This window comes from Drosophila novamexicana, unplaced genomic scaffold (genome assembly GCF_003285875.2).
Source record: "Drosophila novamexicana strain 15010-1031.04,08,12 unplaced genomic scaffold, DnovRS2.1 tig00000387-arrow-pilon, whole genome shotgun sequence".
Taxonomy (NCBI): domain Eukaryota; kingdom Metazoa; phylum Arthropoda; class Insecta; order Diptera; family Drosophilidae; genus Drosophila; species Drosophila novamexicana.
In genome coordinates, this window is record NW_020824800.1 from 628,700 (window position 1) to 645,050 (window position 16,351).

At 40.4% G+C, this 16,351-nt stretch overlaps 1 protein-coding gene across 2 annotated transcripts; it reads right to left on the reverse strand.

The window, feature by feature from the left end:
• Positions 1–1,135: 1,135 nt before the first annotated feature.
• On the reverse strand, positions 1,136–16,279 carry LOC115760198 (transcription activator MSS11). 2 transcript variants are annotated; one of them, XM_030701430.1, is made up of 5 exons: positions 16,092–16,279; positions 2,562–3,649; positions 2,314–2,502; positions 1,940–2,182; positions 1,136–1,871 (listed from the first exon to the last, which is right to left on the reverse strand). In XM_030701430.1, the coding sequence occupies exons 2-5, from the start codon at positions 3,555–3,557 to the stop codon at positions 1,425–1,427; spliced, it is 1,875 nt and encodes a 624-aa protein (XP_030557290.1). In that variant the 5' UTR covers positions 3,558–3,649; positions 16,092–16,279; the 3' UTR covers positions 1,136–1,424. The 2 variants fall into 2 exon arrangements, with proteins under 2 accessions (XP_030557290.1, XP_030557289.1); XM_030701429.1 differs by having other exon boundaries at positions 15,539–16,279.
• Between the last annotated feature and the right edge of the window lie 72 nt (positions 16,280–16,351).

Here is a 16,351-nt window from a genome sequence, read left to right on the forward strand (position 1 = left end):
GTGGATAGATCAGAACAGCTTCTTGTCCCAACCCCATACAGCCGGTTGAAGTTGATCACATCCCCCTATATTTATACAAAGCAGACAGCAATTGGCTTACTTGTTCTGCATAAGCCTGTGACCGGACAACACGTGAATTAGCTTATATTTGGGTTGGCTTTGGGTTGCATTTGTGCTGCATCATGGCGACTCTGTTGCAGTTGCTTTTGTCAGTTTTGTGAATGAATGCAATACGGTGGCTTCCAGCTGGCGAAAAAAATCAGGTTAAACAGCTCTGTAGTAACTTACGCTTGGCTCAAGCGAATAACAGAAACTCGAACCACAAACAAGTCTTTAAATAGTAGCCAGCAAAGCATAGAAAGCTGACAAGTTCAGCGGCAAAAACGGTGTAAATGCATTTTATTTTATGGTTTGTGGCTTGTCACTAGAACATTTGGATATATTTAAAGGGCAACATGCTGACTATCCACATTGCTTGGGAAACCTTATTTGTTCAGCAACATTTTTAAATTATCTATGATAGCTCTTTATATAAAAACTGTTCGTCCTGACTGACTGACATAGATTGGTGATTAACGCCTAGTCCAAGCCCTAAGAGCTAAGGAGAATGTGCACCATTCGATCGGCCTCAGTCATCTTTTTCCCACGGGTACAATATATATATACAATATACATAAGAATCTTTGTCTTTTTGAAAACGTGTCTCTATTGCAGTGATCGAAAATGAACGTCTGTCGAGTCAGCTTGTTGAGCAAGAATTCCTTCATTCCCTTAATCTCAGTTGCTCTCAGAAGTTTATAGTCAGCTGTTTATCTTGGAGCCAAGAACACAACAACGTTAGGAAGTCCGATCGTGCATACATACGGCAATTGATTTTCTATAAATAAATTTAAACGTAAGCACTTTTATAATAACTTGTAACTTGTTAATATTAAAGTCGTCTAGCTGCCCCTGACTCTATCTCCAAATCTCTAGGAAATATGGATTTTCTATTATACGAGCATACAAATTTTTAATGGTCGGACAGGATGGCGGATATTCCAAAAAAGCAATAAAATCTTTTCAGTTGGTTTTTTAGAGTATTAGAATAAAATGTATTGCATTTTGGTCCAGATAATAAAGAAATATCATTTTATTATGGAAATGTTTGTTGTTTTCTATTTCAAGGACATCTCATACAGTAGTTTAGAGAGCTACTGGATGCGCACTCGGTTAATATTAAATAGGCTTGATATATAACATGAGCAGTGCATTCATCGAATAAAAAATATAACAGTCAAGGATTACAAAAAATAGTTATTTTGAGTATTTCTTTTTTAAATAAAGCGCTTAATCCTAAGTCATAGTTTGAACTTTGTACAATGCGTTTAGTAAGTTTGTTAGCCAAGTTTTTTGTTGTATATGTTGTCTAAAAATGTAAATGCCTATAACGGCTCTAGGGCAGTGGGACCGTGGGGACTCCCTTCCAGCTTACGCCAGACCACGTTGCACATCTCGCGCACCAGCGCCTTCTCGCCATCGTCCATCTGGTCGAGCGCACAGCCCGTCAGATTTCCCAGGCGATCGCGTTCCAGTTGCTCCCTCACCTCCAGGACTTGTAGGGCTCGAACAACAGCTTCCGGTCGGCCAGAAATTGGCTCGGGCAAAGCGGCAGCGGCCGCCGCAGCTGCGGCCACCGCCTGACTTATGTCCTGCTGAGTGTGTGTGTGTGGTGAGGGCGCTGATTTGGCTGGTGCTGCTGGTTGAGCCTGCGGCTGTTGCAGATTAGCCGTGGGCGCAGTGCGTTCCTCTTCTAACTGCTGTATGCGTCGCTCCAGCGAGCGCACGTATTGCAGCGTCTGATCGTTGAGCGTGTGGGCGTTGCGCAAATCCTGCACAGAATTTAGCCGAACATTAGTTTGAAACACCGAACTCTCGTATTTATAGTATTTCCACTTACCGGCAATTGCCTTTGTTCCGCATAGTTGCGCAGCGCTGTGATTGTCTCGTCCGCGTTGGTGCTTGAACTGGAGCCGTCTCCATCATCGCGCAGCGCGTTGCGCGTGGCCGCACCGCAGCCAGCACAGAGTGCATTGGCGGCTACATGGGCACGCTCTTCATCTAAATACAAGCATAGCTCCTTCAGTTCCAGATTGTCGGTGATTAACTCCTGTTGCTTGTCATCCAGCTGCCGCAATTTGTTCTGACAGAAAGTATGCGAGTGTTAATAAAGGTTAGGTATTTATTTAAATGTTTGGGTGACAAAAGCATTTGGCGATCAATTAAAGTGATCAAGTGTCGTTTATTCGAGCTGATATTTTATCGGTATCTTACCTGATAAGCTGCCACCTCTTGACGCATTACACTGGCCGTATATCGTCCAAAGCGCTGCCATTCTCGTGCCAGCTTGCGACCCTTTTGGCGATCATCGTCCAGAAAACAACACAAATCGCGTAGTTCCTGATTGTCATCCAGCAGACGCTGATTTTGCTCTTTCAGCGCGCGGAGCTCACTTACCAGGGACTGTTGAAAATTTGAATAGGTAAGTAAATAGATAATGCACAGATTTGCGTTCACATTACCTGTAATTGTCGATTTTGTTCTATTGTTAATCGTCCACCATTGGCTGTTGGTATGCCCGTGGCCACGCTGGACGTGACCGAAGCACTGGGCGACGGATGTTCCTGTTCTTGCTTACGCACAAACTTCAGCATATCCTGTTGTGCCTTGCTGGACTGTTGTTGCTGCTGCTGCTGGTGCAGATAGCGTGCCTGCTGCTGTTGCTGCTGCCGCTGTTGTTGGTGTTGCTTAACCGAATCAGGTATATATATACTGGATAGCTGCGGTATATCTGGCGGATATTTAAGTGCCAAGTGAGGCTTTAGTATGCTGCCACCTGACCCCGGCTGTGGGGGTGGCTGGTAGCGAGGGGGTATAGAGTGTGCAGGCGCCTTTAGATGTGCAGCCTTGAGCGTTGCCTGCTGTTGCAGCTGGTAGAAGCTGCGGCGTGTGGATGGCAACTGTGAATGGGCTGCCAGCTCCTTGGAATTGCTAGCAATCTGTTGTTGCTGCTGCTGCTGCTGTTGTTGCTGCTGTTGTTGTTGCTGTTGTTGTTGTTGTATGGGCAGACGCGATGCTGTTGCGTGCGTATGTTGCTGCTGCTGCAGGGTTGAGTGTTGCTGGTGTATTGTTGCCACAGTTTGCAGCTGATGCGATTGCCCTGCCGCTGCTGCTGGCGTTACTGTTACGCTTTGCTGCGCTGCTGCTGCTGCTGCTGCTGGCAGCAGTGAGCGTCTTTGCTGAAATTGCTGTAATTGTTGTTGCTTGCTAATTGCATGCGGCGTTGTTGTCGTTGCCGCTGTTGTTGCTGCTGCTGCTGCTGCCGTTGTTGTTGTTGTCGTTGTTGTGGCTGTCGTTTTGTGTACAATTTTGTCAACGCTATTAATTTTTATCAAATTATTGCCCAAAGTGCTCGACGATCCTGTTGCTGCTAATGTATGTTGCTGTTGTGGTTTCTGTTGTAGTTGCTGCTGTTGTTGTTGTTGTTGTTGCTGCTGCTGCTGTTGATTGCCAGACATTTTTATGTTGGTTCCTTTTTCACTTGTTTGTGTTTGTTTGTTTGTTTATTTATTTTGAGTGTCTATGCCCTCGACGCCATGTTGCGTAATTGCTGCCAAATAAAACGATAAACAAACAAGAGAGTGTTCTAGTTAATTATCCGACTAGTCGGTACCCTAATTTAATCCGATATAAATGTAAAAATGCCAAAACATACATATATCGGGGTTTTCAAATGATCTGCACGGGAACTAGAATAACTTTAATACATAGCTTTGTTGTAGGTATCGAGCTCTTGTAGTGTCTGTCTCAGATGGACAGGGTATTAAACAGGGCACAGCATTAAAAAACACTAAAATTATATTTTTTAAAAATGAAGATAAACGAAAACAAGCAGAGCATTAGGAAATGGTATTTTTGCGATAGTTAGGGGCACGCCGCATGTCATTTCCATGTTTACAATAATTAAACTGCCATTAGGCAACCGCTAGATAGAAAGTGAAATGCACATTTTCCGCGACAGTGCAGCCATGACACATGCCCAATGCCACATAAACAAAGGGAGTCGCCTAACAATTTCCTAGACAACTTTGTCTGTGTGTGCAGCTAAATGCAACGAAGCGTCGTAATTTTGGATGAGTCTTACCAATGAAAATGTCACTGTCACTGTTATTGCTATTGTTACTATTGCTATTACTGAACGACGCGTGGTCGTTGACTAAATGGTCGTTTCCGTTTCTGATTTGAAAACCGAAAGCACCGCAGCAGATGACAGATTGCACATGGCTATGCCGTGACTATCACACGTATCTCTTACTTGATTTTGAAAGTGAAAACTAATAAATGGCTTGATGGATGTTGCTATCGGGGTTGTTTTACTGTTATTCTTTTGCAATGTATATTAAATATACAATTGTATATATAAAAAAGCTTGTGCTGACTGACTGCCTGTAATAGACAAACATGTCTATATTAACTGGAGTCTTGATACTTTATCGGGTCGAAGATGTCTTCACATTTCATGACAAGATTATAATATCCTCTATTACTCTCCTTTGAAAATAACAGTACTTAAAAGTTAGCTCAACTAATCTTTGATAATCCGTAAAATAGTGTAAAACAAGTCTCATATGAAACAAAAAAGTTCCATACTTGCCTATCTTAGACGGAAGTGAATACATAGCTAATTTTACAAATATATAATATCAAGTCAATTGCATAGAAATTGTAGCTACAAATTAGTTTGTATTTTTAAAAATATAATAAAAGAAAATACGTCCCACAAGTATGACTTTAACTCTACCCACTAAGCATGGGAAACCGGCTCCAACGATTTTACGGCTCAACACTTTCTCTTGCACAACAACTATTCGAGCTCTCTAATGTAGAAAGAGTGCTTGTAACCTTAGGCTCTGCTTGTTGGCATGTTATTACAACTAGAACATCGCTTGTGAAGAAACAAAACTGAGTAAACGCCTTGTAAGTAGTTAAGGTGTAATAAGCCCTTGGATTTTGTTTACAAGCTGTCATTTGCAAGAAAATGCCTGACATTAAGGTACAAGCACAGCTAGTTATAATTTACGGCTAACTGGCGGTACACAATGTTTTTAAGGGTTACTCGTGTATTTATTTATTTGATTTTTGCATGCCTAAAATAAAGAGTTTTCTATTCTGCATTCAAGATTCTAAAGGATGTCAATCGCAAATAGTGAAAACGGCAGTATGAAACTATTTCGTTTATCATCCGATTAAACATATTTTCAAAGCTTAAAATTCATATTACAACATTTGCTCACTCCTAAGGTCAGAAAATGCGAGAAAACTATTGTATGCACGGGAAAACCCAGAAATTGATGGCAAGTAATATTTAAAACTTAAATAAAACAACCTTGGCGCGGGCAAAGCCGGGTAATTCTATGTATGTACATATGTATTTAACATAAGATTTCCTCTTTTATTTTATTTGTTTGACAAAAAGAGGTTGACTCTAAACGTAAAGTGGGAAAGGGGGGAGTAAAGTTCGCACCATGTATTGGCATTTTCGAACGTAGAATTGAAATCGAGCCCAGGTGCCCAAACCCAGGCTTGGGCTCAGATTCAGCTACGTGAAGGCAATCAAAAGCAACAAATCTACGGCAACAACAACAATGAGAGCAATATCTGTGCTCATTAAGCGTAACTGACACACGAAGTTTTTGCCGTTGTTTTAATATTATTTTCTTTTAGGGTTTCTTCATTTTGCAAATGGCCAAATCTTCGTTGCTCGTCGCCTGTCCGCAGCGGATTCTATATGTGTGTGACTCAGGTAATTACACACACATACACACACACACGTGTACAAGTGTGTGCTAGGTATGTATATAAATCTGACGCTGCCGCCCCCCTCATGATTCGAGTTGGCTTCTCGCATTGTTTTTGCTCTTTACTTTTGGCAATTTTATTTTCGTCTGCCAGCAAGACAACAACGACAACAACAACAACAATAACGAGGGGCGAAGAGAGTCAAAGAGTGATTGTTATTATTTTAAGGTAATTCGATGATTTACAACTGTTGCTTTGTCTTTGTTAGTAGTCTTTCAGAATGCTCCGACTCTGGCCCTCGTGGGGCGATACAAACAAAACAGCAAGAGCAGTATTATTTCGAGCCAGTTACAAGTAAGAACGTTGCAACTGCGTAATACCCTGTTTAACAGTCTAATTAATTAACAAGTTTGGCGACTCGAAGAATTATCTTTAGAAGAGGTAATCAGTAGTTGACCTGTACAAGTTTTTCACTCTAGCCTTAAAACTATGGCACATGTTTCAAGTCAGTTTAACGAGACGAACGGATGAACAGAAATTACACAAAACCAATATACTCTTGTTAACTTTGTGAGGCGAGTATAACAAAGAGACGGTCAGTCAGTCAGCCCACTTGGCAGTCGTCTGCCTGGCCAGGCCTTGCCTTCCAGACTGTTCGCTGCATTCTTTAGTTATTTCGTAATGGCAACGATGCTGTTTGCTTCTTTACTGCAATTTTGCATACACAACAAAGCAGCTAAGAGGAAGTGGTTAAAAACGTTACCCCACGCCGGTTGCTTTGTCCGTGCATGTACGTTGCTGTAAGTTCTGGCAATGACGCGGGACTCTGGAGTTTTACGTTTCACACCTGTTGTCATTTGCCGGCCAACTTTTCGGCGGGCGCGATTTCACTTATCGCAGCTGTTGCGGTTTGTCGGAGGAACTCTGTCTTCGATTGTTTAGCCGACAAGGTGACAGTATTAAAAGCTTCGTGCAAAGGGTTTTAGCAGATGGCAGCATTTGTGTATTTATATATTGAATATACTGTCCTACAATTGACACTAAACACATTTTGTCAGCTGTGAAAGGGATAGCTGAACAAATATGAGCCGCACTTTCGATGCCATTCTCTCTTGTTTTTAGTTAACTGTCAGACAATATGTTAAGTCAAACAACGAGCACAACGAACGAAGCTTTCACCTTTCCAATGCTATCAATCACATGCCCATGTTCAGCGCTTGCCAAACGATTCGCATCACTGTTGATTGCATGCATGCGACTAATTTGCATGCACAGGTGCCAAAGGTTAAAGAGTCCACTAACGTGTTAATTAATAACTACATACATAAGTCTTGTTTATATTTTCCCTACGTCTTGCAGATATGTCGTAAATTTGTGATAAAAAACTTATTTTTCGACTAAAATCATTCAATATTGGATCTATATAAGGCAACAGGCTAATGTTGATCAAATTTTGAAACTATAAATGCCGATGATTGATCCAGTAAAAAGTGGTTCATACACAAGCCTACAGTAAAACCGTTCGTTCCAACTGCACATAAGATCCTATTTTCCAGCGATCTGATTAAACAGAATGTATTCACGAAGCGAAGATCTGTAACCTTTAAGTCAAGGAGTTTACTGCAGACTGTTGTCATTAGTTAAATTTGAATAATGCTTTCGATTCAATTCAATGCTTATATTGATGCTATTAAAACTGAAAATATTCCTTAATCCAACGCTGAAGCACGATTTAAGTACAAACTATTTGACTCTTTCTTTCAGTGTACTTAATTCATTTAATGTTTTGTCTTGAAATTATGACAATCGGCATATTTAGCCAAGGTTTGATTTTTGATTTTTTATTTCTTTGCTCGACGAAGCTTCAAACAAGTGTTTAATTAAGGAAATGAGCTTAAAGCCAAGAGATATAAGCACACATTTACGCACACGCACATGAGCACACATCAAATTAATACTACAAAAAAACAAAGTAAGAAACACCAGAGATTTGATACCCTATTGCAGATAAGTGAGGAGAATTATGAAGCTCGTTGTTGAGTTTTATGAAGGGAATCAAAAAAGCGTTCCACACAAAACCTGTTTCATCGACTGATTCTTGGCACAGAGCTATAATACAATAGCCCGATATTGATAAGAGTTTGCTATTAAATAAGAACGAAAGTAGAATTCATTACAATCAAATCGATGCGGCAATCGAAAGATTGATACGCTTTGGAAAGCAGGGAGGCCTATATTGGATAGTAACAAACGGACTGCATAACATATTTTGTGACAGAATTGCAATACCCTCTGGTAGGGTATAAAAATACAAGTAAAAAATTGGTTGGTATATAAGTTAAAAAAGCTAAAAACAAATGCGTATGTATGAAAGTGTACATACATATGCTTAAAATGTACTCAAGGTTAAGAAATCTCTTTTATAGCACACGCACCGGCAAGACCGACAGCTTTTTGGAAGTGATGACAAGCAGCAACAACAAAAACAAGTCACGGCGACGAGAAAACCACAAGTCATGTGGGTTAAGTACACTTACTTAACAACACAATTCAAAACTGACCGCGCGCACAGACGATGAAATATGTAATGAAAGGCAAGGCTTAAGCTCAGCTCAAGACGGCGACGACGACGACAGCCAACAGCCAACAGGCAACAGCAATACTTGAAATAGCAATTGCAAGCGTGTGCGAATAGGATCAACCAGGGCTGGCAACTTTATTTGTTTATTATACAAGTACGTATTAAGCTCGAATGTGCAAATGCTTGCTCAATGGGCTCGCGGCTTGTCTTTAAGCCTGCATGTGTGCAGGCATCTTAGTATTTCAAAAATAATCTTAAGGTCTAGCAGGACTGATCTAGTCAAAAGTACCAGACTAGCAAACACCCTGTACGGAGCTGTCTCAACAAAAATTCTAATTCTAATTTGTGTATTTGTGTTTCATTAACCAACATAACTAATTTAATGTCTATAGCATATAGTTCGAGACCCTTCACTTCCTGACAATATTTAGGAAACAGAGGCAGCTATCAAAATATTAATCAGTGAATGAATAGTATTGTATAAAAAATATTTATTACAGCAGGCGTTCAAAGCAAATCGCAGGCTGCAAGGAGATTTTTAATTAAAAGCCCGGCGTGACACCCAAAAAAACATGCTACATTTTTTCTTATAATTTGTTATGCCTTGCAATACATAAATGTGCGACGCTTTGAAGAATTCATCTCCATATTGCAATCTTTATCGATAATTTGTACTTAACAAATTCTTTACTTTAATTGATGTTTAGTTAATACATTCCTTTTAATCTCCTTATATTAAAAGTTTCTGATAGGTGTGAGATTAGCTGCGATGTTTTAATATTGTCCAATATTTGATGAAGCTTTTTTCACGTGTCTTAATTTGACGTGAAGTTGGATGCGTGCCCGTACAAAGTGCGAGGGAAAGCCATTGATCACATTTTCCATTCAAAATAACTATCATAGATTATCTGAGTTTTAAGCTACTTAAACCTTAAACTATTGGGCAGCCCTGATCTATACCGACTTTAAACAGTCGCCCACAGCACGAGGCAAACGCAATGAAAATGTGACAAGAAAACTCGCACAAAAAGCAATGTCAAGCAAAACAGACAAACGCAACACCCACGTATTCCTGCACAGACATACAAGGCACGACCGAATGCGACGCTTTCCGAATCTATACGCTTGATTGCATTTGCGTTGCACGCACCAGAAACGAGATATATGTACTATACTATACCATAGCTAAGAGGCACCTACATATGTACATTTATATGTGGATGGACGTGCATGTGTATATCGTTTTTCAAATGTTGCTCAAAAACGCCTTCGTCGTTTGTATTGAATGACAAACGATAATACCATCAGATTCGATGTTGTTGTCGCCATCGCAGTCAGCTCTAAAAAAGACAGTCGGCATAATTTTCATGAATGAACTCTGTGGACCAAACAAAAGGAAACGACAGAGGGAGAGAGACGAGCAGACCAAATCATATTTCAGCGAGAAGCTCATTTATCAAATTTGGTGCGAGGGAGAAGCGAACATAAGACGGTTAAATTGCACGTGACACCGTGACTGGAAAAGCCGCTAAATTTATCAATCACCAACTGCCGAGAAGAAAACCAGTCGAACCAGTTTATATATGATAGTCTTGATGTTAATAAAAACAAGTGTAACCCAAATCACAAAACTTATCATTCAACTAATTAAAAGTTTTGACGACGACGAGCCCAGCCATAAGAATATTAAAACCTAAAAGCCCACCCACGATGCCAGAACATTCTATTTACTTAGTTCTTTCTTCGTTATTATGTTTGATATAAAAAGGAAAATGAATTCATGCTTATAAAAGGCACGCTCAATTTTCAGCGTGCCAGCGGCATTTTTATTAATCCCAAATATCACACCCTAAAACGAGCAAGAGGTTCTAGTCGGGAGCTTCCGACTAGGGGATACCCTGAACCCTCTTCTTCCAACATCAAATGCATTCTCTTTTAGAAGCTATATGTCAAGTTTGGTGACTCTAGCTCTTATTATTTACCAAAATTGCCCAAAAAACAGGATATCGATATCGATTGCTTGGAAACGGAGTAAGTTATCGATTATCGAAAACAAACTCGATCTGCGCGGGAACTAGGAGCATCTACATCTAAAATCTAGCTAGCTCTTATAGGTTCTGAGATCCTTGCGTTCATACATACGGTCGGACGGACAGACGGACATGGCTAGATCGACTCGGCTATTGGTGCTGATCAAGAATATATATACTTTATGGGGTCGGAGATGCTTCCTTCTGCCTGTTACATACATTTGTATTTTGCACAAATACAATATACCCTTATATCCATTTTAATGGGTTCAGGGTATAAAAAGGTAGTGCATATATCAACTCCAGTTCCTTTAAATTGCGCTTTATTTTTCATTTAATTAAATCGCTGAATTTATTTGATCTATTTTATCAATCAATATATATATTTTATGGCTAGTATGTTATTTTTTATAAGTTTGTGATCTTCGATGTGGCAACTTTTGGCATGAAATCCAGAAGTTATTCGATTTGGCCTCACTTTGCCAATCGTTAAAATCAAATGATTCCCATTAACCATAAACAACGCTTGGATATGGATATTTGTGCTGTTTATATTGCGCAGCAGTTGCTGGGGGATTGGTTCTCAGTAATAATATTCAGCATTTGGAACTGTGCGGCTGTAGATCACATGATGAAATTGGGGAGTGTCTCGCACAGACATACAAATTATGCATAAGTGTTACATAAATAACATAGAATCTCATAGCTGTTAACTGGACTGGAAACAGACATGTTTTGATCAAAGATTCGTGTTCATTGAGTCGAAAATATAACTGTTGCAAATACATTAAATTACAGATACATCACAATTAAGTCAAGACCATCTGTCTGAAATGGCAATTCCTGACTTGATTGATTGCTAGAAAGTTAACTTTTGCTTAAATAAAACTGTACTCAAATAAACCCACATTAGTTTTGTCTCCAAGTGGGGGAAAACGCGGTTCAAAGTTGCAACTGCAAATTGCCAATTTTCTCAAGTTTGTGGTGGGATTTTCAAAATGTTGAAAATGCTCATAAAACCTTCTAGCATTTTCATAGTGATGTTTCGATATATGTTGAACCTGGCCACAAAATGGATGAACTCCCCTTTTCCACAATGAGTGTCAAACTCTAATGAATTTCCACAAAGATCCTTGGAATGGGTTTAGGCCGATCGAAACCAAAAATTTTTATAGAAACGTTTTCCGCGATTGCGATAACCAATATACCCATGCGCCAAACCAATATACCCTTCTGTAACTAGCAACATACGAGGTCGCGCATGCGCAATAAATGCCATTGGCAATGCCTAATACCAAAGGCAATGCCTAATACCAAAGGCAATGCCTAATACAAAAGGCCAATTAGTTTTCCATTAAGTGTTTCTATTTTAATCAGTAATCTAAATCTTTAAATCTTTAACTGATTCGATCATTCGACACTGTGAGCAGGGTATTGCATAGTCGATTAGCTACGTTTCTTTTTTATACCAATATTAAAACGTAATAAGCAATACCATTAAAGCGGAAATCATTAAAATAGCTATAAAGATTGCACACGTGTGCGTGTGTGTGTGTGTGTGTGCCGGGGAATTATACTTCCTTTCTTCAACAAAGCGGCTTATATGACGCTCTGGATTCATATGGAACATAATGCGGTCGCTTTTGTGCGACAAAAACTTCCGGATTGAACGATTTTAAATGCCATAATAGGACTTTAGAAGTCGTATATACATACATACTAACATACATACATGTTTGGGTACTCTTTGTACTGTCTTGAACTCTCCTACCCTCAAGTTATATTGTGCTCGTCTCCAATTAAGAGGTTTGCATTTGGCGAAATGTGTAAAACACTCAGATTTTGCAAAAGATTGCTTGTAAAGTAGTATAATTAGAGCAATCGAACATGTTGTAAGGCACCAAAATGTGGTTACAACCAGATTATAACACCATATTTTGACACCTTGGGAAATAATAAACCCTTTTCAACTCTACTTGACATCTAGCAACATTAATAAACTTATTCGAGAACCGTTCGTTTAAATGAGGAAAGAATAAAATTGCAAAATGTGGACATCAGGTAATCCAATACGCAGGGAACCACTGAACCATGGATGATTCAAAATGAAAGAGCGAATTTTATCTCTGTAGCTGTAGCTGGGCTCGTCTTTCAACAGCTGTGCCACGATCCAAAGTTGGCTGCCCTTTGTTGGATGCTGCTTGTTTATAACACAAGTCGCACTAAGCGTATTAATGAAAGCAGATTGTTGGACCTGTTCGTGGTTTTCATCATCGGTGCGAATTGAGTAAGTCGTAAACAAGGTAGGCAGGCAAGCGAAATTGATAAACCTCTGACCGCTGACGAAAATGGGGCCCCACGTACTTGTAAAGGGCGGGCTAATAACTTCACTAGTTGCAGCACGCATCATTGCAGTCGCAGTCCGAACTCTAACGATAACGACAACAAAATGTTGATGGCACAAATTATAGGCCAGAAAACCACAGTCAAAGACTCTGGCAATCTGGCCGAGTCAGTCAGTTGGCAGCAAAAGTGGCAGTAGCTGCGGCGGCTGTGGAAAGTAAGCAAGAAAGTCTTAGCCACTCAGCCGAGGCTGTGGCGACGTCGTCGTTGAGACCCACAATTTCCGCCATTTATGACAGTCACAAATCGAGTTATACTAACACCGCACCGTTCGACGTACTTTCTAATTTCTAAATGTACTGTTTTGATGCTGTCGCTTTGGTTGTCTAATACCCTGTACTCATCCAGAAAACGATGTACTTACCTAACTACATATGTCAATAATATATGTAAAACTAAAAAGAATTTGACCCGAGCATCAGGTTAAATGCGCCTGGTAAGAGTTAGTTAATAGTCTGATTAACTTAAGCAGAGCAAATCACTTTGGGTGCTATAATTGTTCTTCCTCAAACTTGTCAGTCAATTTTTATTTCCGCCCTCTGTTGCGCTCAACAGGGCATTTCAAAGTCGAGCACTCCTACATATTTTCGGTTCGTGCTTTCTTGTCTTCTAACACAACTTTTGTGGCATTATTTCTTAAGTATTTTAGCTCAGCACAAACTTGTTTTTAACGGCAAATAGAGTGTTAATGTTAATTTGTGCATGCGATATTATTTTCTGCCCAAATATCCAAGCCATAGAAACTTTGCTGGCGTTATGTGCAGTTACATTTTATCTAAATTTTCACAGTGCCACGGCACACTAGTAATTACGTGGACATGGCAACATTCCCTGCTCCGTACAATGGAATCAATAGCACAGCATCCGCAGAGCAAAGGAGGTGGCCATTTGTGGTCTGGTAGCCAAGTTATAATAGGTCAAATTGACTGGCCAGGAAGTTAAGCTTGTTATTCCAAAAGGCATCAACAAGTATTTGTGCTTCCTTTTTGTTTCAGTAAAGATTGGGTTCTTAAGTTCTGAGCATCAGACCATTCTATCATATAGCTATTATATGAACGATCTGGTGGCAAATAGAGTTGTTGCCTTAAAAACATTTCTATGTATTGAAATATACCCCGCATTAGCTACATATGTATGTCTGCAGGCTTGGGATGCCAGCTACTGCAGACCGAGCACAAGACTGCTTTCTTCTTGTCTGATGTGCCGTTGTCATTTTCAAGGCGGGCCAATGCAAAAGCTTGCAGCAACATTTTCTGCATTTTGTGGGAAAATGTTGCCAACGATAATGGGCAAGGTGAGGCAGTTGCCGCAAGTCTAAAGGAAAAGTATGTGGCGATGTGTGGTGGCGGCGGTGTCGATAGCTGGACAGGAAGTTAAACAATAACTTGTTCTAGTTGCCTGCCGTGGCCATAAACTGGGACACTTGTTGCGACAAGTTGAACGTTCAGTTGAAGGAAATCAAAGATGCGACCAAGATGACAAGAGCTACACACACACACACAGGCACAGAAACACGTTCACTCATACATACCAAGCTTCCCACACAGCGGCAACTGGGAGTGGTACACGAGGAAACCTATATTGTCTTAATGAACCACGAATCTGATATGCTGCCGCCGCGTTCAACTAAAAGGCCGCCCAATTATATAAAAAAAAAAACAGACACAAAATGACACGCTTAAGAAAAGAGAGCAGAGCTGCGACTGGGGCAGCGAAGTCGGTGTACGCATTTAACGATGCTGCGTGATAAGCCCACAAGAAAAAGAAAGTTTTTTTTTTTTTTGCCAGCCATTGACAAAAAGCTCGTGCAACGAACTTAGCATAACTGTTGTTGCCGCTGCCTGCTGTTTTGGCATTAGTTACACTTTATCGATACACGAAATTGACTTAACATATTTCTAACAGCAGCAGCAGCGCAGCAGCAGCCGACGCAACAGGTTGCTAGCTCGCTCTCTTCTCTTTTTCTCTTTCACTGCAGATTGTCTTGCATGCATTTTCGTATTGATCTGCTGCACATTACATTTCGAAATGCCGCACTGTTTGTTGTTGGCCGCTCAATCAGTTTTACCTGCTGCAGCACATAAAAACATCATCAACAACAACAACATGGAAGGCAGCGTCGGCAGCGACTGCAGTTTTTTATTTGATCTCTCTTATTGTTGAGCCGTTGTCGTGCATCTTTTTCTGCTCTCTTGTTGTTGTTGTTGTTATTTTGTTTTTGCTGCTGCTCCTGCTGTTATTGTTGTGTTTCAATGTGAAATTTATTGGCGCATATAAATGCCTCAAAATTGATGTTATTGTCATTTAACGTTTGACCCTTGTCTGCCTGTTCAAATTCTTCCTCGTATTCTTAGAGCTGATGGCCTGATTTGGAAATTAATTTTTGTCGAAACTGTGTTTGGTTTCGTTAACTATTTACTTGTTCAAATCTTGCCCATAGAACTGGAGGGAAAAACAAAAGACATGCCGCTCCCAATACGCATCCAAGTAGGCGTTACAGTGCGCCAGAATACAGCACTATGTGCGGCTTTGAGGGGAACGGGAAGTGGCAGAATGAACCTTCTTATGCCGCCGATCTATGAGTTAATTCAGTTTGCCTTACAAATACACCAGGCTTGTGGGCGGGCTGTTAGAGATATATGCAAAGATGCCGAGCTAGTCCGTAGGCAGGGGAGGGCGTACTTACCCACGTACATATGTATGTGTGTATGTATGTAAGTTGGTGGCTTGACAGTCGCTGTATGCCTCTCTTTCTTATTTCTCTTTGCTATTTACACAGTTCAGGGCGAAGCTTTTTGGCGTGGAACTTAAATACTACTGCAGCGTGGGGTTGGCGGCGATCCGTTGGCCACATACACAAGAAGAAGCAAGTTAGATTAGACAACTTCGCAGTGTGTTAAATTACACTGTACCACGGTCGCGACATCAGCAACAAAATATTTGAAAACGCATGCGTGTTCCTGTTGCTGCCGCATTCCGATGCAAACATGGCGCGATCCGCGATATATTGTTTGAATAACGAAAATGCTCATACAATTCTTAAAGCAATAACATTCAAGTATCCTTTGTTTGTTTATTGCAGCACAATATAAACACACACATATACACACGTAAAAGCAAGCAGGCACAATTTCGCGCACTTCGGCTTTTAGTATGTATCTTTTATTGGCTTGAATTTTTCTGCCTGCCCTTTATGTGAGACAGAGACGCAGACGCAAAACAAATCAGCGATCTGGTACCTTTTTTCTTTTTGCACAACCAACTTGCTATGTGTACATAAAACTAGTTAAAGGGGCGAGTGCTTGAGGCGTGTGTATTATCTTTGCAATAATTTACAAGCGTCAACATTTTTGTCCGTGACAAGCCGACGCGACCGACCCGCTCAAATTCCAACAACAAATTAAACATTCATGTTATTTAACAGATGTTAACAGCAACAACTTGGTGAGCATAATAGCCACACGAGAGGTTAACATGATATATCGATCACGCGCATTAT